The sequence below is a fragment of the Pseudonaja textilis genome, chromosome 2 (genome assembly GCF_049901715.1).
Source record: "Pseudonaja textilis isolate UNSWEBS1 chromosome 2, rPseTex1.2, whole genome shotgun sequence".
NCBI classification, from domain to species: Eukaryota; Metazoa; Chordata; class Lepidosauria; order Squamata; family Elapidae; genus Pseudonaja; species Pseudonaja textilis.
In genome coordinates this window covers 104,956,940-104,980,277 of record NC_141991.1, presented here as the reverse complement: position 1 = coordinate 104,980,277, position 23,338 = coordinate 104,956,940, and the positions used below count along the sequence as shown (strand labels likewise).

The 23,338-nt window shown below is 37.9% G+C and overlaps 1 protein-coding gene across 4 annotated transcripts in view; it reads right to left on the bottom strand.

Annotated features, from left to right (window-relative positions):
- SEPTIN9 (septin 9) overlaps nt 1–23,338 on the bottom strand; it is a 272,053-nt gene that overhangs the window by 99,700 nt on the left and 149,015 nt on the right. For 3 of the 4 annotated variants that reach the window (XM_026702075.2, XM_026702078.2, XM_026702077.2), the window contains one exon: nt 2,749–3,390. In XM_026702075.2, the coding sequence (XP_026557860.2) occupies nt 2,749–3,390 (642 nt within the window). Of the gene's footprint in view, nt 1–2,748; nt 3,391–13,593; nt 13,625–23,338 lie in introns of those variants that run through there. The other variant, XM_087924785.1, reaches the window with a different exon arrangement.

The following is a 23,338-nucleotide window of genomic DNA, read 5'->3' as shown; positions in this document are numbered from 1 at the left end:
GCCTGTTACTCTGAACTTACTAAGCAGCCATGAAAACCATTTGCCGTTGATAAGTCATATGATTTTGACTCCTTTAAAAACCTTCTAAATTGCTACTCACTGTCCATTATTTTATTATATTTTATATAAGAGGTATTTCTTCCACATCAATCCTATCTTCCACTTCAATAAATGACTCTTAAGTTTCAATAATACAAATGAGGAAGTAAAACTATCCATATCATGCATGAGTTTAGATATAGCTTTCTTGATCCCTCTTAGCTATTCTTTTTCATAACTAAATAAAAATGAAACACTATACATAGTGTTTTCACAGAAGAGCAGCTTTGTAATAATTTGAGTCTACTCCTTTTCATAATCTCTTTTTTTAGGCACTGATCAGACCTGTGCAGAGAAGCAGAATTATACACATATATACTAAGGGGGGACTGCAACAAAATGTAGGAATCCTTCTCAATACCTCATTACATTTAACAAAGGGAAAAGTAGGACCTTGTTAACAGAAGGTAGAAAAGATAATCAGTGATCTGGGACTCAAGGAAAGTTCTCTATGTTAGGGGGAAAAAAACTAAAACATGTATCATGACCATTTTTATTAGGTCCAACTAAAATATTTGCAAATCTAAACAAATAGGTGTGTTATTACAATTTTTCCTTAAGCATAAAAGAGATTCTTATAGAAAAAATATATGAAAATTTCAAGAGGAGAGGAGGAGACTGAATTCATATCAATTGAGTGACAATCAGAAAGAACAAAGGTACAACAAGGAAGTAAATATAGAATATAGAATAAATAAAATACACTTCCATCTAGAACGGGAAACAAATAGTCCTAACACTGCATGTCATTTTTTGTAACACCAAAACCCTTTTCTATGTCACCTTACTATGGCAACATAAACATCAACATGTTTTTCTATTATTTTAATAGAAAATAAAGGTAGACTTAACACCGTTGAAAGAACAAAGGTAAACTCCCCAAATCTTAAAAAAGCTCCTATCCCAACTTGCAGAATTCACCTCTTGAACACTTATTCCTCTTGAGAAAATTAAGTATTGTCCAAGAACCTAAAAGTTGCTTTTTGTCTGCAATAAAACCATTCTTCTTCATTCTGCAAGAGGCCAGAAAACCATGGATCTTCTTAAACAGCCTGTGTTTTTTTTAAATTTGAGTTGTTTCTTACTATAAAATAGTTCTCATACCAAGGCATCATTAAAAAGGGAACACAATGCAGAGCATATGCACATCACAATGCTTTGATTGACTGCATTCCTTCATAGTGTGTTCCCAATGCCACACTATCTATCTATCTATCTATCTATCTATCTATCTATCTATCTATCTATCTATCTATCTATCTATCTATATTAAGAACATCTATAAAACCCTCTCTCTGGAAGGTCAAACATGGCAAATGCCATGCCAGAAATGCTCTCATCCTGTTAAACTGCAGAGTTGTCTCTGAATTGCCATCTGAAAGTCAGGATAGATCTCAGTCAAGATCTCAGTCTCATGGCTGGCACCAAATAAAGTGCCAGCACAGTTAATATAATTATTCATAATACTAATTATATACAATTGAGGGTGATTTTAGAATTCTGACTTACTAGTCAAAATAAGCTGGACCATTGTAATGAAAATCATTCAAAAAGTGTAGGTAGCTATGTGCGTGTGTTAAGGAACGAAGAACCAAAAACCACACCATGCTAACATCTTTCTTAAGGCCAACTAAAATATCTACAAATCATAAACAAATAACCATGCTATTACAACTGGGTCTGGATTAAAGATCTGCAAATTTAGCTCCACAACGCTTTTCTATCTGGATATGACAGCTCTTTGAAAAAAGACTTTATTCCAAAGTTAACACACATTCTTTCACTCAGCACTAATCCTGGGCATTCATTATACAATCTATTTTGGACCCATTAATGGAATTTGGTTGCAATTCTAAACATTTTCTGTTTGAGTTGTCTGTATGGGGCCATATAGTACAAGGCTCAAGAAATGCAGTCACAGTTTGGGTAGTGCTACTGTCGTAGGACCACTAGAAACTATTATTGTTCTAGATTGTTATGGATCTTTTCAAAATTGAAAGATCCAGTGATTTATTTTGCTAGCAATGATCTCATGTCCAATGAATGTAATGTAATGTAGATGTAATGCATTTGCTTAGTCCATTATAAATTATAAAATTCAGATTTGTTTAATTGCAAAAAGAAAAACCAATACAGAAATCCAATCCAATTTCAGAAGGACACAATTCATCCACAATAATCTAAAATAAATATGAACACAATTGCATCCCACAATGAATATAAATCAATAATAGTGGTTATTACTTTAAAATATTGGTAATCAAAATCTTACTGCTATCCCAAGAAAATAAAAAATAATCCAGACAAATAATAAGAGTCAGTGGTTAAGGTGTTTGGCTAGAAGTGAGAAGACTCCACTCTCAACCGCAGATGATCCCTGGGTTACTTTAGGCAAATCCCTCTTTCTCAGCTCACTATAGGGTAGCCCCATATGTGTTGCCACATTGTGCTCCTGTATGAAAGGAGAGATGTAAGTCAAACAAATAAAGCTGAGCTACAACTGAAATAATTCCCATGAATCAATATGTTCACTTCTTTCTCTCTCTCTCTTTTTCTTTAGAATAGTAACTGATTATAATCCCGGGAACTGGCAAAAGATCTCTGAAAGAAAGATGTGGACAAAGAGCTGAAACACAGTCATCTGCTTACCTTCATGGGCTTTGTATGGTAGTTCGGTCACTGCTGGCTGTATCTTTGGTTCTGGTGGCAGATGCTGATTGGTTGAAAAATGCTCCACATTTTCAGTCTGCCTGATTGGTGGCACTGGGACCTCAGAAGATTTTGTCACCTGGATTTCCACACGTTTGGGAGCAACATCAGGCAAAGACGGACTAGTGGCTTCAACTCTTCGCTGGGTTGGTTCAGGGATCTTTGAAGGGACTTCCATTCTGCGAAGAGCTTGGTCCTGTGGCTTACTTATACTGATCTCAGTCCTTCTGGGAGGAGTCTCAAGAGGCTTGTGTCCCAACACATCTGTTCTCTTGAGGCCAAATCTTGATGCTCCTGAGGTGGAATTTTCCACTTGCTTAGATGATATGTCAATGGAGATTTCTGTTCTTCTGGACACTGGTTCAGGATGTTTTGGCCCAGAAATCTCAACTCTCCTTAAAGAGGACTTGGGAGATTCCCCATGTCTGGAAGGAGTTTCTGAATTCCTGGCCCCAAGATCTTGGAATTTCTGTGTAGAACTAGACACTGTGGACCTTGCAATAGGATTGAGTGCCCGCCTTTGTGGAGTAGAAGAATTTGAAGGCTGATCTACTTCTTCAACTTCAAAGGATCTCTTCAAAGCTGAAAGATAAAAAAAATGGAATTTAAATAACACTATCAGAATTATATAGTTATTGTCCTCAAGTTGCAAATTATATATCAACATTGCTCTTCATTGAATGATATCCCTCAAATTGGATGATATCCTATTTGTTAATTCAAATACTTAAGGAAAGTGGGGGGGGTGACTTGCTGAGTCTTTGGATCTCTAGGGAATTTGTGCTGAAGTCTTAGGAAACTTAATTTGATTTTCAAGCCTTCCCAAATGTAGTTGAAAAAATAAGGAATACCTTACTCTTCTTGCCAGTCTGAAGGCTCACAAGGTTTCTGTATAAAAATGTATATTTTTATTTATTTATTTTTATTTGTCAATTGCTTACAAGATAATAGGTATAAGTAAAAACGTAATTATGAATACATGGATACATATAAGAAAAATTAAAAAATATATAAAAGAAACAATAGGACAGGGACGGTAGGCACGTTGGTGTGCTTATGCATATACCATATAAAGTCCCTTCATCTTTTTGAAAATCTTAGTTACATTTAATTTGGGATTTCTTCTTGAAATGTGCTTTGCTCCCAACTCATTACATTTACAGTATATCACGGCATAAAAGATACCTAGAATGCCTCTGGAGGAAAATGCTGAGTGAACCTCACCAAACATACGCAACAGCCTTTCTTGAAGATTGTCTTGTGGCAATAAGTGAGATTTCTTATTTCTCAATCCTTATTATAACTACCAAGTGGATAAGAAGGGCCACAGAAATAACTGCAGGGCTTCCATGAAGACGCTTCAAGGCATCTAGTGGATAAAGTCACGCATTTTTGTTGGGGTTGGAATCTGGATGAACAAATCTTTTGGAATTGTCTGAGACAGAAAGTTATCCAGAAAGAGATTGAAGGTATTTGCTCTGATGAAATGAGCAGAGTTTAGAGTGCTGTGAGTTCAGCCACCTATATTTTAATTCCTCTCTCTGGCTGACTAAGGTTTCCTGGGAGGTGACATGTGATTTGGTCCAGACAGTGGCCAATGTTGCACTGTGGGAGGCTGTTCTGCCTGCCTTGAAGAAGACCATTGTCAACCTCTTCTTAAGACATTGTTGGTGGACCAAGGGAACTGGACAATTTTCATCCAGCCTCCAGCATGGCCCTGGAAGAAACAGATTATCTGGATCCTTTCCAGTTTGGATTTGGGCTTAGCTATAGTGCTGTGAAATCATTGACCGCACCTCTTGAGGACCTCTCGTGATGTCTCGGTGTCTGTCAATACCATAACTTTATCATTGGTATACTTACAATTTATATTGACTATTTCATAGTATGATTGATTGCTTATTGTACCCTATGACTATCATTAGGTGTCGTACCTTATGATTCTCGACTCCTGATGAATGTATCTTTTCTTTTATGTATACTGAGAGCATTTACACCAAGACAAATTCCTTGTGTGTCTAATCACACTTGGCCAATAAAATATTCTACTTCTACTTCCATTGTTCATGGTATTCTTCTGGCCCAGCCAAGGAAAGTGGGAATTGGAGGTACTGTATTGCAATGGTTCCCTTCCTTTATTCATGGCTATTCCAAATTGATGTTAGTGTATGTGTGTTGGGGGGGGGGGAGCACTTGAACCTGAGACTCATACTTTGTGGAGAACCTTCAGCTTCTACTTTCTCACTACACCTATATAATATCTACACGAAACTGCTCAGCATTATCATTAATGTGCTGATGATAAACCAATTGTGCTTCTCTACCCTGGGCTCACCAAGTGATGTCACTGAAGTTCTTCCTTGATGCCTGGAGGCTATGAGGATCTGGATAGAGGAGAATTCTGGTTCAACCCTACTAAGTTTAAGAGGCTGTGGTTGCAAGTCCTCCACTCCTCCACTGGCTTTGGCTTTGCACATGACATCTCAATCTTAATCATCTCTCATTAGGATTCCGGTAAAGCACTGAATACGGGGCTTCCATGGAAGAACATTTGGAAGCTGAAGCTGATTCAGAATGCACCAGCAAAGGGAGTTCTGGGAGTTTCATTACTTCTATAATACCCTGCTCCAGAAGGCTTCAAAATATAGTTCTAGGTGCTATTTATCGCCTTGTCTCCTATAAAGCTCTACATGGGATACAGCCAGACTATTTGGATGACTTCCTTTCTCCCATTATTTCTACTTGCCCCACCAGATCTAACAGGTTCCAGTCCCCTTTTATCAAATACTATCACCTTGTTGGACCCCAGAATTGTGCCTTCACTATCTTAGCACCTGTCCTATGGAACAGCATCCTATCAGAGAGCTAGATGATCCTGACCTGACACTGTTACTTTTCAAGTTCTGAATATCTGACTCTTCTCTAGGCATTTGGGCCAGAATGTTAAGTGAGCTCTGCTGATGATGTAGTTTTATGCTTGGGATGTAATGTGTATCTTGGGTGTCATGGGTCATTGCTCGAAGCTGTTGTTTTAATCCATGCACACAACCCACAGTCACTGTTGAGAGATGGGTAGTCATTTACATTATTAAAATAAATAAATATAGTCCCACCAAAATATTGGATGCCTTCCAAAACAACAAAAATCTCAAAGTCTTCCAGCCAAATGATCAAAATAATTGTAGGGCACTGACTAGAAAAATAGCTCAAGATCATCAACATCTATAGATAGGATCAGGCACAAATCTGACACATCAATTTGTCCAACTCCCAAGGGTGAGTTGGCCAGACACTTGGCTTAGATGCATTAATTACTTGGCATGTTTCAAAAATTGCACTATCAGCCTCTTCCTCATACTTAGCCCTTTTAGGTTTTATTAGAAAAGCAGCAAAGGGAAGCATTTGTTTATTAGATCAGTTGAGCTTTCCACAAAGCAGTAGTGCTCAAACCAAGAAAACATTTCGGTATACTTTGGAGTGTGGTTTCTACTACATAGAAAATTAATTATTTACAAAATCCTCATTCTAAACTTTATGAAACACCAAGGGCACAGTACAAGATGACCTATTGCTCAGTGCCCTTGTTGCAAGGTATTACTCATGAATAGACAATAAAATCCATACAAGTAATCATATCTACAGCTAAAACAGGGATTCTCAAATTGAACTTGATGGAGTTCCATGACAGACCATGGGCAACAAAAGAGTTTGCTCAAAATTCACAGTCAGAGGTATATATACATATTTTTTCCCCAAGAAAAAGGTCAAACTTGATTCCTAGTCATTTGAGAATCATTAATTTGGTAAAAATGTTAAACCCTCAGGTAATTGTGAAACACAATTTCACAATTGTGAAAACTTGTGAAAGTTTTAATTTATGAACATTGGAAACATTTTGTTATTTGTTATAAATGGTGAACCTTTTGGGACAGTAACTGAGGCATCTTTTTTGTAAAATACAATGTTCATATATACATTCCTATAAATTACAATAATCATGCATTGCATCTTTTTGCTAGTTTCCTGTCATTTGAGTTTTGTCTCTTCTGGGACAAAAAAAAAACATCTTTAAGGTTTTGCAGCCTAAATAAACTGAAACTACCTGATCTAGAGAATGGGGAAAGAATGAGAATCCAGTGACATATAAGTTATGACTTAGAACTTGTATGGAGAACTTTTTAAGGTCATATTTATGACCTTAAAAATCCTTTTGAACACTCAAAAAGATTCAAAGTTTAAGCACTTCTCTCTATATCTGTATCTCGATATAGATACATAATTGGAACATCTCAAGAGCATTGGTCATGTTGGCTGGGACTGCTGGAAGTGATATTTGAGCAACATCGGTGGGGCTACATACATGAAGTGTTGACAGTGTACCGAGAAGCAAGTACAGTCGAGTGTGATCATGCATCTACCACAACACATTTTTAATACTGGTATGTGTATAGGGTAGGATGAAAAATGGAGGCAACACATTGCTGCGTTAATTATTTTACTTGGGTTCTGTTTAATTATGAATTACCTGGCTATTACAATCAATTTTATTTAATTTCACAACACTTGGAGATCGGAAGATTGGTTCAGGAAGGCTGAAATGCTTAGCATGCAAGACCACATCTGGTATACTGACAGCAAGATTGTTATTTTAAACTTCAGTGGTGTGTTGCTAGCACCAGCAGCACAATCATTGCAGCCAGCAAACATCACAGTGTGCTTGCAACATTATACTTAACCTTCCTGCTTTCTGCATTACCGCCAATTAAGATAAATAACTGTTTACATGCTGTAGTGCATTTGTTAGGTAATGAGATACATTATCTTTTGAAAGAGGTTGAGTGTCTGCTTTGTTAAAACTGGCACTCAGAAAGCATCAGATCTTTATTGTTATCAAATCAAGACAACAGCATCATGAGTAACAAAAATTTCAAAAGCACGGAACAATAAACTCAAAGGAACTCAAAGGACCAGCAGCAAACAAACAAGGCAATGAAGCAAAATGGCATTGTGTACTCTTACAGAGTATGGGTTAACAAACCTAGCCTTCCAAATCAATCCAAATTGTTCTAGTTAGTTTTGAAATCTAATCTGATCACAGATTTCAGGAGAGAAAGAATAACATACAAGTGTGGTTTGTGGCTGTGGGTGGAGTCTTAAGAAAGAATAGCTTTGTCAGCAGATTCCCCAAATTATCCGGCTGGCTGGGAAGACACCTGGAAGATGCCAGATTTGGAAAGACAGTTGCAGAATCTTGAGACCCCTGGAAATGTCATTCTTCCAAACGGAAATGGAAGATGTGGAAAAATGGTGACAGAGGGCCATTCTGAAAAGGTGAGTAAATGAGAGGCGGAACAGGAGAAGGGAAAAAAAAGTATGAAACAAGCTACAGATGATGCAAGGTCTAGTGCAGAATGCACAACTTCAGAAGATCACAAAGACTGTGACTTTTCAACCCAGAACATGCCTCAGTCCTCACAAAAAAGGTTCTGGTTTTGACACATTCCCTTGAAATTTTTAAGTTAAATCCTGAAATGCAGATGCAACAGTCTAGCAGTCCATAGTAATGGTGATCTTTGTCTAGCTCCCACAGAACTGATTTCATCATGCATAACACCTTCATTTCCTTAGTGTCCAGATAACAACTGCATCTTAGCAAGCATAAACAGCAGACATATACTTTTGTAGTGTGTGCACGTCTTCTAGGTTCAGGCAGACTATAAAGGAAGTGGGAGAACACATAATAAACTTTGGTTTGAGAGAGGACAAGAAAAAGGCTCCTCAGATAAAAATTGTTTTGCAAAGACTTTTCAATCTCTATTCATTATATTGTTTTCTTCAGTTTGGGGAGATAGAATGCAGATTAATATTTTTCTGACAGTTACTAGTGTGGAAAGACAAATTCCAACTAAAACCTCAGGAAAAATCAAGTTTAGTTTAGGGATACATTAGCCTCTTGAGCAAGCTTTTCCTTTTTCCAAATTTCTGTAACTCTGCTAAATGTTTCTGAATCTTTTGCCCTAATCTTATTTTCACCTGCTGTTACCTTGTTTTCAGTTAAGAGAAGTTCAGTACAGATGGCTGGATGAAGAATATAGATTACAAGAACTAGTAATCTAAATTAAGAATTTAATAATCTAAATTGAGAATAAGACATTAGAAATTACCTAATATGTCCTGAATCAAAGAAAGGTAAATATTGTGTGACCCAACACACTTTATCTGTGTTTGACCTTGAGATAGGAAGTATCCACTCTGCAGAACAAGACAGTCTTCTATCCTGTTTGACTCTGGGGCCACCATGATAGAAATTTTTTTCTTGATTTTTCAAGTCAAGGAACAACAGAGCCCCTTTAAAAGAGGTTGGGTGGGAGAACTGATCTTGTCTCCACATGTAAGAAATATATTTAACCTGTTAAGCCACTCAGAACCTGAAAAAGGCCTAATAATAAGAGACAGTGAACAGGACTTCCACTTAATAGGGGTAAATGAAAATCAATCTGGTGTAGTGGTTAAGGCATTAAGCAATCCACAATTTGGGAGATTGTGAGTTCTAGTCCTACCTGTGGCACAAAGCCAGATAGATGACTTTGGGCCAGTCATTTTCTCTCAACTCACCTCACAGGGTTGTTCTGTGTGGAAAATAGTAGGAGCAAGGTGTTTAGATATGTTTGCCACCTTTGCCTCAGCTATAGGAAGGAGGCGATGGCAAATCACTTTTGAAAACATTGCGTAGAAAATGTCAGGGACTTGCCAAGACAGTGTCTAAGACTTGGACATGACTGGAGCAAAAAAGCAGGGGAATGGGTATAAATATGATCAGAACCATGATGTGATTTTTAAAACTATACTATGCAATTTTTAAGCCTATCCCTTACCTCCCACAACCATTTGCCTTAAAGAGCAAAATGTATCTTTAAAAAAGCTGAGTTTGAAAAGAGACTAATGAAAATCCCCCAAGTTTTTCTTTTTACTTCTTAGCATGGCTAAAGATAGAATTTGCTGGTTGCTATAGATTAGGTGTTGACAATATATGGCTCTTCAGATGTGGTTTGATTCCCATCATCCCTCACTTTAGAGCATGGCGGTTTAAGGTTGTTGGAAGCTCAAGCTCAAAAACATCTGCATAACCACTCTGGTGTGAAGCAGGAACAATTTGAACATCTCCAAACCAAGGCAAAAGAAAAGCCCTATAAACATTGTCAAAGGGCAAAAAACAAATATATGTGGTCAAAGACAGCCTGCTGTATTGCCTTTCAAGAGATTTAAAACTACAAATAAGCCAATATACGTCAAGTTTCTTTGTCTGCAAAAGCCAACAATAATATGTGGAATGAATAAATCAACACAGAATCTTTGCAAACTATTTCAAGTTGAGGAATGAACTAGCTTCTTTTGCAATACAATCCTATAAATATCCACTCATAAATAGACCCAACTGAGTTCAATTGACTTTACTCCCATATATTTATGTATAAGAATACGAGATTCAACCACAAATACAAAGGCAAGATTTCTAACTGCTTCAATCTTAAAATATTTTTATAATGGTTGAATATCTACTGCTGATTAGCAAACAGAGCAATCTTGACTTAATTATTAGCCTTGCCTTCCTTGAAAGAAGGCATCTCAAAATGTACCTGTATATGGAAAATTCATTCCTGAAAGGTTAAAGAAAATTATTTAACACCACAAGTTTGTCTTCTCCCAAGCTTTGTCCATTTACAACAGAAACGAAACAAAGCTACTTCTTCAAAGTTATGATTTTTATTTAGTCAAGCATAGTAACAACAAACTTCTATACACTTCCAACCTTAAAGTTATATTTCCCACCAGTAAATACCAAACCATTGTCAAAGTTCATTGGGAGCTATCTTGAAACAGAGGGATTCCAAGTAGGAAAACAAGACATGAGCCTACGGACAGTTTAAATCAGGGGTCTCCAACCTTGGCAACTTTAAGCCTGGGCTTAAAGTTGCCAAGGTGGGAGACCCATAGTTTAAATAAAGTTATATTTATTTTTAAAATATCCACTGGAATATTTCAATTTCATCTTTTTTTAAAAAAAGGTATTGTTTTTTAAATACACACTGAATTATTTCAGTTTAATCTTATATTGGGACAACATAAATTTTTCATGATATATTTTAATATAGACATGTGGAAGTAAAAAGTATTCCTAGGTCAATATCCAGAACTTTTTATCAAACACCTTGCCTTCTTTCAAACAGAGTTAAATACTTCTGCTGAACAGAAGCATGAAATAGTATACATTACATCATCATTCTGTCAGAACTTACCCTTCCATACTTCCATCATCCAATTTCAACTGTCAGTATCTATTATCCCAAAGGTGCTTTTTTTCAATAGGCAACTAGACTTTGTCTTTTTGCTTGAAGACGTTTTGCTTCTCCTCCAAAAAAAGCTTGGGCGAGAAGAAGATTCTTGGATAAGCCAAAAAAAGCAAAGTCCAGTTTTTCCTTTTTGGAAAAAAAAAACACCTTTGGGACAACCATGACCTGGATGACTGAGAATTTTCATAGACACTGTCACTACCTATCTTTCCATCCCCCCCCCCATCATCTCAACTGATGAAGCTTCTTGAATGAGAAGCTTCTTCTTCCTCAAAGGAAAAACAGTCCAGTTACTTTTTAAAAAGCACCTTTGATACACATTAGATCAGTTTTCTTCAACCTAGAGCTTTCTAATTCCAGATCTCTTAATCCCCAAACCGTGTGGGGAAAGTTGTATTTGATTATACTGTATAGATCTCTTACTCCTCCAACATACACACACATTCCAATGATGTTTAAATGGCAATGTATTTGACTAGGTCACCGGAAGAAGACATGTACACCAAAATAAAGGTCTCATATCCATATGAAAGAGATATGGGCCAATGAAACTTTGATTCAAATACCTACTGAACTCCAGACAAAGCCTCCCCTTTTTTCACATGATGAATAATCTTTGAGGCAAGTTTCTCTATCTTCTAGGTTGCAGTTGAAGTATCTGATACTCAAGGTAATTATGACCACCAAAAAAAAAAACCCAAACCCCACTTTCACCTCATTTAAATTAGTTTCAAATATTTCCTGTCTGTGTTACAACACTTTGCTGTAAGCCTTCCCAGGAGAGTCCTTCCATCTGTTCAAGCTGGATCAAATAAAACTTGATATCAGTCTCTTTATTAACTTCACTGCAAGAACAGCTCTGGCTAAAATCCATAGAGAACAAAAGAAGTTAAGTTTGCAAAGAGCCCACTCAAATGATACAGAAACCATATGCAAGGAAGTTCCTACAGGAAATCAGTGATAAAAATGGAGGAAGGGGGATTTACTTCTTACAACATGTAAAATATGCATACACTGAATAAGAGAACATCTCCTGCTTCATCTACAAGATTTTTTTTTAACATTTTGGATTGTTTTGCATTCATGAGAATGATTCCCAAGGATTTTGTACAATAAGTCAAGGGCAGGATTGTAGGCAGCTGCCTGAGATGCATCATGGGGCCAAAATTTAAGTCAGGGCAGGGAAGCCATGGGAATAGGGAGGAAGAGAAATTGAGGAGCAGTCTAGAAATGTGGAATACTAGTTTAAACTAATGGACCACCAAAATGCACAGAGATGCACGACAGCTGATAGGACTTTGCTGATCAGACAAGGTCTGATTCAAAGAAGAAATTTTTCCATGCAATTGTCAGCTTCAGTGGAGACAGCTAATTCAAGGATGTGATGGTGGTACCTACTTCCACAAATATATGCTCCAATCAGCAATTCTATTATTACAAGGATCAGCTCCACAAAAGATAAGAAAGTCCCAATTGGAGTCCTAGTCACTCCTATCAGCTAGACATAAGAATTTCTGTTCAACCATTAAACTCATTAAGTAATCCCCATCATTTTATGACTTTTGGAGGATTAACAGAATATCAGAATAAGAGTTGGAAGGGACCTTGGAGGTCTTCTAGTCCAACCATCTGCTTAGGCAGGAAACCCTTTAACATTTCAGACAAATGGTTGTCCAATCTCTTCTTAAATACAATACTTCTATCTTTAGAGCATTCACAACTTCTGGAGGCAGTGGTGGTATTCAGCTGGTTTGCACCAGATCAGGTGAACCAGTAGCGAGGATTTGGCGTGGGTTGCCGAACCGGTAGTAAGTTCTGGCTGGCCATGCCCCCGACCTGGTCGCCCTCCCGCCTGATGCTCACTTCACCCCACCAGCCTGATGTTCACCTAAGGTATGTATTTTGTTTTTTCCCCTCCTGACAATCAGCCGTACATATGATCAGCTGTGCCAGGATTCCCCTTGCTGAGGCCCAGGAAGGCAAAAAATAGAGGGAGGGGCTCCAGTCCACCCTCCATTTTTTGCCTTCCTGAGCCTCAGAGGAGACTTATGGGAGCAAAAACACACACACCCCCGAGGCTCTTCTGAGGCCAGGAAGCTCCCAAAATGGAGTGTGGAGGGGTGCTGCATGCCCCTCCCATACTCTTTTTTCTTTTTCCTGAGCCTTTGAGGAGCCTTATGGGAGCAAAGAGCCCTCTCCAGAGGCTCCTCTGAGGCGCAGAAGGCTCAAAACATGGGTGGAGGAGTGGCTGCAAAAAAAGCCACGCCCACCCCAGTCACATGGCCATGCCCAGAGAACCGGTAGTAAAAAATTTTTGAATCCCACTACTGACTGGAGGCAAGTTATTCCACTGATTAATTGTTCTGTCAAAAAATTTCTCCTTAGTTCTCTATTGCTTCTCTCCTTAAATTAGTTTCCATCCGTTGCTTCTTACCCTGCTTCAGGTTCATTTAGATTAGAAGAACCCAGATTGGGAAGGTTTTTGTAACAGACACACAGTAAAAGGATATGAACTGCAGTTCCTCAAATCCCTAGATTTACACAGAGCTCTTCTGGCTCCTGCTTCTCCAGGGCAAATCCTGATGAAGTTATGCATTCCCAAAGACAGCTTGTTCATAGCAGCATTAAAATATAAACATTTCCCCCCACAAGGTTTGACAGCTTGGTAAACACACTTTTAGATCATTCTCGGTAACAGCAGCAACTTTGATAGGAAACCAACTACAGTTCTCTTTGCTCCAGAAAGGATGGGGAGGAGGAAAGTGACAGCAAGTGGCTGACCAATCACCAGAGCCACCCCACAGCTGCAAGGGAAAGGAAAGGTCAGTAGGACAAGGTGGAGCCACTGCAAGCAAGCAAAGTTCAACAAATACAAGCAGGGTGATGGGCAGAGAGCTCAAACAGGAGCAGTCATGGGGAAAAAAAGTCATTCCTTCTGCTGCCTCTTCACTCCCCTGCTCTTCCAAGTACAATCTTCAAATAGTGAACTCAAGAGCTGTCAAGGAAAGTCAGACCCTCTTTTTAAAAAAAAAAAAATCACCTATTTTCATAGGGGTCTTGCTGCATCTCTCCTCATACCTTAGAACTACGTGGATGTTAGAAAGATGGAACATTATAAAAATGAGAGTGGGCAGGCAGGGAAAGCACTCGGAAGGCACCCACTTCATGAATCTTGACCTCGCAATGAGATAATAGAAGTACCTTGACTTACTCCTCTTAATGTTGATTGCAAAATCTGGGGAACTTGCAAGCTTGGCAGGAAAGGTAGGAAATAACATCAGGCAGGCGTGTCTCTTTTTTTTTTGTATATATAACAATTTTATTTGGGTTTTCACAAAACATAATACAAGTAAAATTTCTTTTTTTAAGAATAGCATGGTCCCGGGTTATCACTCCCCCACACAGACACAAATTCAATTTCATATTCATCTTTGTGTTCTGTTCCACATCTTATTACTATTTTAACATTTTCTCAATAATTTTTCCCTTCCCTTAGTTTTCTCAATCTTACTTTTAATTATCTTGTTCCTTTCTATATTCAGTTATATATATCTTTTTCTAAGTTTCAATATCTTTCTAGTCATTATATTTATACTTTTGTCTGTCCTGTTTCAATTTCATATTTTCTTTTTTCATTAAACAGATTTTTTCCCTGTAGTTACTAATTGGAGTATGACACCTTTGTATATTTTAATTTTTATCCATTCAACTCTTATTTAAACTTCAATTTATGTCTTTACAATTATAACATTCAATATAACACATAACTTCCAGTCAAATTCTGCTTGGTACATTCTTAAAATATGCACTGTTCTTAAAGAGAATATATTCTTTCATGTTCCTCTTCACTTAAAATTTTATAACACATTTATAATAATTAAAATGTTTCCCTCCTTTCCTAATTTCATTCCCTCATTCTCTTTATTTCATTTATTTATTAAACATTCCATTACATTACAATGAGTATTTTATCTATCATTTTAATCACACTTGTTTCATATTTTCAAAGTTCATTTCTATTTTTAATATAACAATTCTATCTTATGGACCCTTGCAGAATCCCCCTTTCAATTAAGTTTTCACCCATTATCTCTGTGTCTTCTAAATAGGTGTATACCCTTAATCCTTGTACATTTTCCCTGTTTCTCTATGTCCTGTTTCTGTCCTTTATAATTTCTTTTCCTTTCCCTCTTCCCCTCTTCTTCTCCATTCCCTTTTTGACCCCTTCTCTCTCTAATTCTGATTCTCTCTTCTGTAATCCTCTCTTCTGTTTCTTCCTAATGTTGTAATTACTTTTCAAACTATTCTTTTTTGGTTTGTTTTTTCTGATCTTAAATTTTTCACTCTCTTCCCCCCCCCCTTGCTTTCTTTTCCCCACATAGAGATACTTGGTCATTGAAGATGGCTTCTTCTTTGTCCTGCCCTTCTTGTTCTACAGGCATTTCTTGTTATTTCTCATAGTTCAGGATCTCCATTTCTAAAAATTGAAATATGAAGCCAAAAGAACCTCTTCTTTCTTGTGCATCTTCTTTCTGTTTTTTAAGTTCCATTCTCAATTCTTCCAAGAGTGATACCATTTAAAAAACTTTTAAACAACCATCCAATTAATTTTAGTCATCTAAATGCAAAAACCAAAAATCACCAAGTAATCCAAATAATCCAAAGTTGTTTCTTCTTGCTTCTTTTTTCCACTTTCTCTTCCTGGGGCTCTCTTATCTTGTTACAGAGTTTCAGTTAAAATGTATCTTTTAGGAATCTTGTTAAAGTTTTACTGTTAATTCCTTTCACTTCCAGGTGGTCTCCTCCATTTTTCCAGATCCCATTTTCCTTCTTTTAAAAGTTTTTGAGAATCCAGATATCTTTATTATCCCTTTGACATTTTATTTTCAGCTTAAATACCTGTTAGTGTGGATTTCTGCTGGTTTCTTGCTTAAATCTCTTAGTTGTCAGTATAGGGAAAAAAAGAAAAAAAAACAAATCCTTTCCCTTCCCTCTCTCATTTGCCGCTTCACAGTCTTCTTAGGGAACAATGTTGTTCTTTATAATTCAAATTCCAGGGTACCTTATATTGTTGCTTTTTCAGTTTGACCTGGTCAGCCAAAACTTTCTCTTCTTATCTTCCTCCTGCACATTCTTTTCCGGTTGAGTTCTTCTTTGAGGTGGCCATTTCTGACCACTGCTGCAACCACCTTTGGGAAAGGGAGTAATGGCCAGCTGGGGAGGAGAGATGTGACTCTCCTTGACCCTGCTGGCAGTCTCCCCCCTCTTCACCACCTCTACAGGGTAGCTTAGCCCCGAAACCAGCCAGCTCAGGGAGCTCCAGTGGCAAGCACAGATCGAAACTGCGCACAATCGCAGATTTTGGTCTGTCGCCGAAGAAGCTCAAACCGGAAGCCAGGCAGGCATGTCTTTTGTTATCTCTTGTTTGGCCAAGTAATAATTTTCCTGGGTAATTTTCCAAGTAATGTTTTTTCTGTAAAGGCATCTGGTCCAGCTAGAGCCCTTTTCAGCTGACTATAACTGGGAATGGCAACTAGGAACACGAGCTAGCTGAGTATATAAAGTTTGCAAGTAACTGGGGAGATACACTAGCAGCAGGAGGAGCACAAGCAAATCCAGCAAAAGACAAGCAACTAGCCCAGGGGTGTTAAACTTGCAATGACATGTCGTCATGTGATGTATCAAAACTTTTTCCCCCTTTGCTAAACTGGGGGTGGGCATGGCCATTGCGTGACACACAATTGTGAGTTTGACACCCCTGAACTAGCCCCTAAAGTACTATGTGTTTTCAGAGTTTCTCAGTCACAGTGAATTCTGGTAGTGGAATGCCATCATGGATTTTGAAGATTTCAGGCTAAGAAAGGCCCAAGCCCAGACCTTCAATATTTTTAGGCAATGAACTAAAGCAGAAATCCCCCAAGACACCATTTGATCCTAAACTACTATAGTTCTTCTCTCACCAGCTTGTCAGGCAGTTCTCTGCCACACATACAACCGACTTTTAGAACTACAAAATAAATTCAGTTACAAAGGAATATGTGACTAAAGAGGCAAGCACCATCTCCCTTTCATGAACTGCAAAGGAATCAAGAGAGCAAAGAATGCAAGACTTTAAAATATTTTGCATACTTCCAAAGGAAGCTTATATTGTGCAATGTATCCTGTCCCATTTGAAGATTTTTATAGGGCTGTCAGATGTCACTGTGATATTTCCATATTTTCTGATTGATTCTTCTTTCTTTTTAATTCCAGGGAAAAAAGTATATATATTTTTTTAAAAAAGATAATTTCGCTACCAGAGTTTTCAGTGATTGTGGTTGATGCCATCTGTATATTGCGAGCAGCCTTTTAATCAGATCCCCAGCACCTCACGTAATTTACTCTAAGAGCCAAGCAATGATCTCTGAAAGTGAAAATATAATTACTGCAGAAAACTGAGTCATAACAATTCAGCAAAACAAAAGCTCATGATTCCATGTAAGGACTTTTGAGATCAAATCACGACTAAGTGGCTGTACTCTCTATCCCTTTTTTCCCCTTCAAGCTTCTTGCATTTTTTGGAACATCAAAAAATGTCATCCACTACATCTGAATTTCAGAGAATAACTGCTAAATCGGGCTGTTGGCACTTCTATATGGGGATGATGGTTAGACAGATTAGTTACAACTGAGCACATACAAATTTTGTAGCATTTATCCACCGAAATAAATATCCTTCCCTCCTCCCCGCCCCCCCGCTTTGGAACAGCACCACTTTAGGACAGTATTTCATGAAAAGGGGCATTGGGAAGGACAGTCTTTCTCAATCCACACAGTTGTGTTGCATTATAACTTTCATAGTTCCTACTAGAACAACACAAGATTTGCGGGGGCTATAGTGAAACACATTGGAGGCTGACAGGATGGAGAACACCAATGTAGGAAAAAATATGTGAAGATTCCACTGGATTAATCTGCACCATTGCTCTATTCCAATATATGTGGCTTGTAGTCCCTATCCTTCTTGTGTTTCTTAACACACTCACATTCACATATACATAATACATCTGTTTTTCCTCCTAACGTGTGCAGAGCCAAAAAGACTTCAGCCCACTGCAGTTTCTTTTAAATTATCATGTTATCATACACATTCCATGCTGGGAAAAATAATGTGTGAAATACCTCTTGGCTACCAGAAAGTAAAATTTAGTGAGAATTAAATGTTTAGAAAAGTTTTTTTTTTTTAAGATCTGTCACCCACCTCTAATCTAATAGGAAGAAGTTTAAATGTTTCCAACTATAGTACTAGCTGACTCTGTTTTCCTCAAAATATATCTGTATCAAAGGTATGTTTTAGGAATCATTCCTTTTTGTTGGAACCATATGTTTGAAATGGGGCAGAAGGAATTCTTAGCAATCTAATCCAAGCCAAACTTCCAAAATGAATCCTGAAAGTAAATGGACATATAGCATTGTGATGTTATAAATCTATATCAATTGGCAAATACTCCCAATGCCACTTCGTTTCTCTCCGGCTGAGTATTTCTATTAGTCCTATCTTCAATCCTTCTATTTCTTTTTCTTCCTTTCTTCCAACCCCAAAATTTCTTTTTTGATTGACTTGTGCAATTTAACTCAGACCAGATTGGAATCCTCTTTTGAATTTTAACTTACTAACTGAAGACAATGACAGGCAAAGCTATCATTAATTAAATAGCCAACAGTTTAATAGTGTAAGAGAGCTGGACAGTAAAAATGAGTTAAAGTTTCTAACCACCAATAGATAACCAATAACCAATAGATAACCAATAGATACTTTGTAATAAACATTGTACGCTTTCCAATTTCACCATCAATTTGCTGCCACAGAGTATGTTTCTATTAGGTTAAGTCAGAGACTGGGAGATTCCTTCAAATACTGACTTAAGCAAACAGACATAACAAAGCAAAATAGACATATTTTGCAGCACACATTCTTCAAACTGTTCCTTGGCACGTGCAGCTCAGTCCAGTTTTAATTCTCTTGTGATAAACAAAATGTTCCTTTCAGAGTGTTAGTTATGTTACTGTTATGGTTATTGCATTATAACACATGAGTCCCTTTCCAACTGTGGCAGAAAGGATTCCATCCCCTACTTTACGATACTTTAGAATTATGAGAGAAGTTAAGTGTTCGGAAGTTTCCATTGTGATCCAAGCTGTAGCTTGCATGCTTCACACTGAGGGCAAGAGTGGTGCTAGATTTTTTTTAACAAAAAACATGTAATGAAGACACACAGAACTCTGATTTCATCGAAAGGTGTAGGGCCAGAGCAGCTATTACAACTGCAAAACTGAGATATTAAATATTCTAACAAGCGGCCTCAAGTTCAAAAGAAAAGGAGCATGAAAGTGAAACATACCTTCCTACAGGTGGTCGCAAACATTTTTCAGAATAATGAAAGCTCACCTCATCTCCATATAGGACTGATACAAGGGCTTGTGATTCACTTCATGGGGGCTTATAAGTCTTGGGCAATGTTCCTTAACAGGGCAAGGCCACTCCCCCATAAGTGCCATACACCAATTTCCCAATTCCTTACTGGTCTTCTAATCAGGAAAGCTGACAGTTGTATCATGCCTTCTATCACCTAACCACACTTCAAGAAGAGTATTAGGCCCTTCTGGCTGTTCATTGATGAATATGGGAAAGAATTACAAAGACATGGAGGCCAAGCCATACAGGTGGGGTCTCCTTTCCTCTAAAGCAGCAGCATGATTGGGGCAGAAGCAGCACCCAGAGAGATTCTAACAACTTTCTGTAGTTATCCAGAATTCCTAAATGAAGGCCTAAAAAGAATAATTCTTATTCTTTCAGAGAAACATCTGGCAGTCCCTTCATGGTATGAAGCAGGAAAAGAGAAGAGAAATACAAAGAGAAAATAGCATAGCCTTCACAAGGTCTGTTTTTCCATCCTGCTGCAGGCATTCTGTCTCATGATTGCACTATCATTTATTTGGATAAATATTTGGAATGGTTCTGAGTCCCCCAAACTCCAATATTTTCTTTGAATTCACAGCATGCTCGCAATGAGCCTTGGTACGTATTACCCAATTTAGATAGATAGATAGATAGATAGATAGATAGATAGATAGATAGATAGATAGATAGATAGATAGATAGATAGATAGATAGATGATAGAGAGATGATAGATAGATAGAGAGATGATAGAGAGATGATAGATAGATAGTAGAGATAGATGATAGATAGATCGATAGATGATAGAGATAGAGAGATAGAGAGATGATAGATATAGATCGATAGATGATCGATAGATAGATAGATAGATAGATAGATGATACATAGATGATACACAGACAGACAAACAGCCTGTCAGAGAGAGGGAGAGGGAGAGAGAAATAAACCATTCTGGTTTATTAAAAAAACATTTTACTTTGTTTTATTTTTTATTTTATTTTATTATTTTTTAAGTTTATATGCTGCCATCTCAAGAGCAGAGGTGGTATTCAGCAGGTTCTGAGCAGTTCTGGAGAGCTGGTAGTGGAAATTTTGAGTAGTTCGGAGAACCGGCAAACTCCACCTCTGACTGGAGATTTCACAGTATCCTTCCCCTGCCATGCCCACCAAGTCACGCCCACGGAACCGGTAGTAAAAAAATTTTTTGGATCCCACCACTGCTCAAGAGGGACCTGCCCTCGAAGTCCCCATAATACCATGCAATAGTATTACGAAGCATGTAATGGTACTTCTGTTGATCTCAGAAAGTCACAGGTTAATTGCCTCAGTTCTTGCTTCAGAGGAAATGCTATGACCAAAGTTCTGTGGTGCTTCCTATGAAGACCCACCTCTTCCTGCCTCCCATTTTAAGGATTTCCAGAATGAGCTTCTTCCTCCCATGCTTCCCCTCAAAGAAAGGGAAGGGAAAGGCTGCTTGTTTGTGCAGCAATGAGAAATTTATGTTTACAGTTAAGCCAGAGGTTATACAGAAAGAGAACTAGGTTTTCCAGTGAGTCTTCCAGCATATTATTAGTGGTGGAGAAAATGACTCTCCTCCCCCTCAATTGCACAAAACTAACATGTTTCTGTGCAGAAGAAATTTACAGAATTTGTTGTCAATGCTTTTAGACTGCTAACCTTTTTATCTTATAAATATACAATCAATTGTATGTTCTCCCTCCTCCTTGATCAAGATTTTCCATCCCCAAATATCCAATAGAATTCTGCAAGTTCCAGAAGCACATATAAGAAAGTGAAGGGAAGTCAAATCTCCATGCCCGAGTTCAAGGCTTGCATAAGTTGGTCTATTCTTTGAATCCTTTATCTGATGCATCCAAGGACACCAGAAGGGCTAGAAAAATTGGTTTAAAAGAGCAAGTTATAAACTCCAACCCAGCTTGTCTAGGATTGGATGGATTTTTTGATCTTAGTATTTCATTATTTCCTTCATTGTGTATTTTTGTATTTTGGGGCTCTGTTAATCTTTTATAATCTTGATATTTTTTTAAAAAAGCAATAAAATTGGAAGAAAAAGAAAACAACCTTCAAACTGACCTTGGCCATAGATAACACTCCTTTCCCATTTCAGACCACTCTCATTTGCTAGAAGAGTATGTTGTTGAGAGTTTTTATAAAGACCACTCAAGAATTGTGTACATGTTTTTGAACACTCAAGCCTACTATCATTTTGTCAAGAGGTATTAATGACTCGTTATTAAAATAACCCTTTAAAAAGATAAAGCAAACATGTCCTCCTTTGAGATTTCAGAATTTTAAATTATGAATGAAATTAATTTGGTTTGTCAAGGAGAGACCTGACAAAGTCTACTAAAGATCGCTCTAAAGACCACTGATCACTTGGCATCTGACCAAATTCAAAATACGTCATTGCACAACCCACTGAAGAAATCTGAATAAGTTTAGAAAGAGAAAACTCCTAAGAACTCTTGCCCTCCTGAGAGCATGGCTGAACAGGTGAGCATCAAAACCCATCACCTCCTGACTCCAAGACTTCTCAATAGCAGCCCATGGAGCTTTAGAATAGGCAACAAACATTTTCTCTCCTGCTTTATTACATACAGTAAAGCACGGGAGCATGGATCAGGATCCCTGCCAAAGCTCAACCCTCCCTCCCCAAAACCCATCCCCAGACTGTATGTCATGTTCAGCAGACGGTTTCATGTCTCTTTATGGCATCCCACAAAGTGGGAGGGCAGCAAAGAGGAAGGGTTTCACTAGTTGCTTTGCACATCATGAAATCCAGACACCATGGACAACAAGCAACAAGCCAAACCTAAGACAGCAATTGCAGGATATGGATCAGGAATAGGGTACTGGGCATGATGCCAAAACAAGTTTTTTTTCCAGTTCAAGGATGGGTATCTAGTCATTTAACTTGACAACCCTGGAAATACTGAAGACCAGAACTTATGGTCTATTCTTAGAGAAGATTAGGATTGATCTTAGTCAAAATTCTCGCTCCTTTTCACTACCCTTCAATGTTGCCATACCCTTCAATGATGTCTGGGCTACCAGAGGATGGGCAAGAGAAGTGGCTTGAAACGGTAAAAGGCAGAGCAAAGTTCCCTTCTCTGGTTCCCTCCTCATATTACAAACCATTTGGGGAGGCACTAATTTAAGGAAAACTGAAACGAAATCATGGTCCATTCAAAGATAGTTAGCAGGGAAGCAACAAATACTAGATCCAAGAAAGTGTGAAACCAGAGCTTGCCACTGCAACACTTAAAAACAGAGAAAGAGATGGGAGGGGAGGGGAGTTAACCTTGGCAATGTTTTGGGTGGAAACATCTGTTATCTCTGCAAAAATGCTGTCATTGGATTGTTACTGTTTAGAACAGAGTAAGAGCAAACAGCATTGACCCAACATGGAAGCATACATGCATTTGTAAAACACTTTGGGGGGATGTCAGAGGAAAGGAGAAAACGTTTACCTGACACTATATACTTCCTAACTTCACACTACATTCTGTGGGATATAGTACAGAAGGTTACGGGTTCAAATCATCTGTTTCCTTCCTTCCTTTCCATTATACCAATGTCCCATTGCTGAAATATACAATGACTTCCCTGGACTAACAAACAAACAAGAAATATATGGGATATGACAGAGGGAAGAGCATGTGCCTGGAATGTGACAGGCTTACATGCCTAACTGGCTGGCCTAGCCTAGTGTCTCACAAA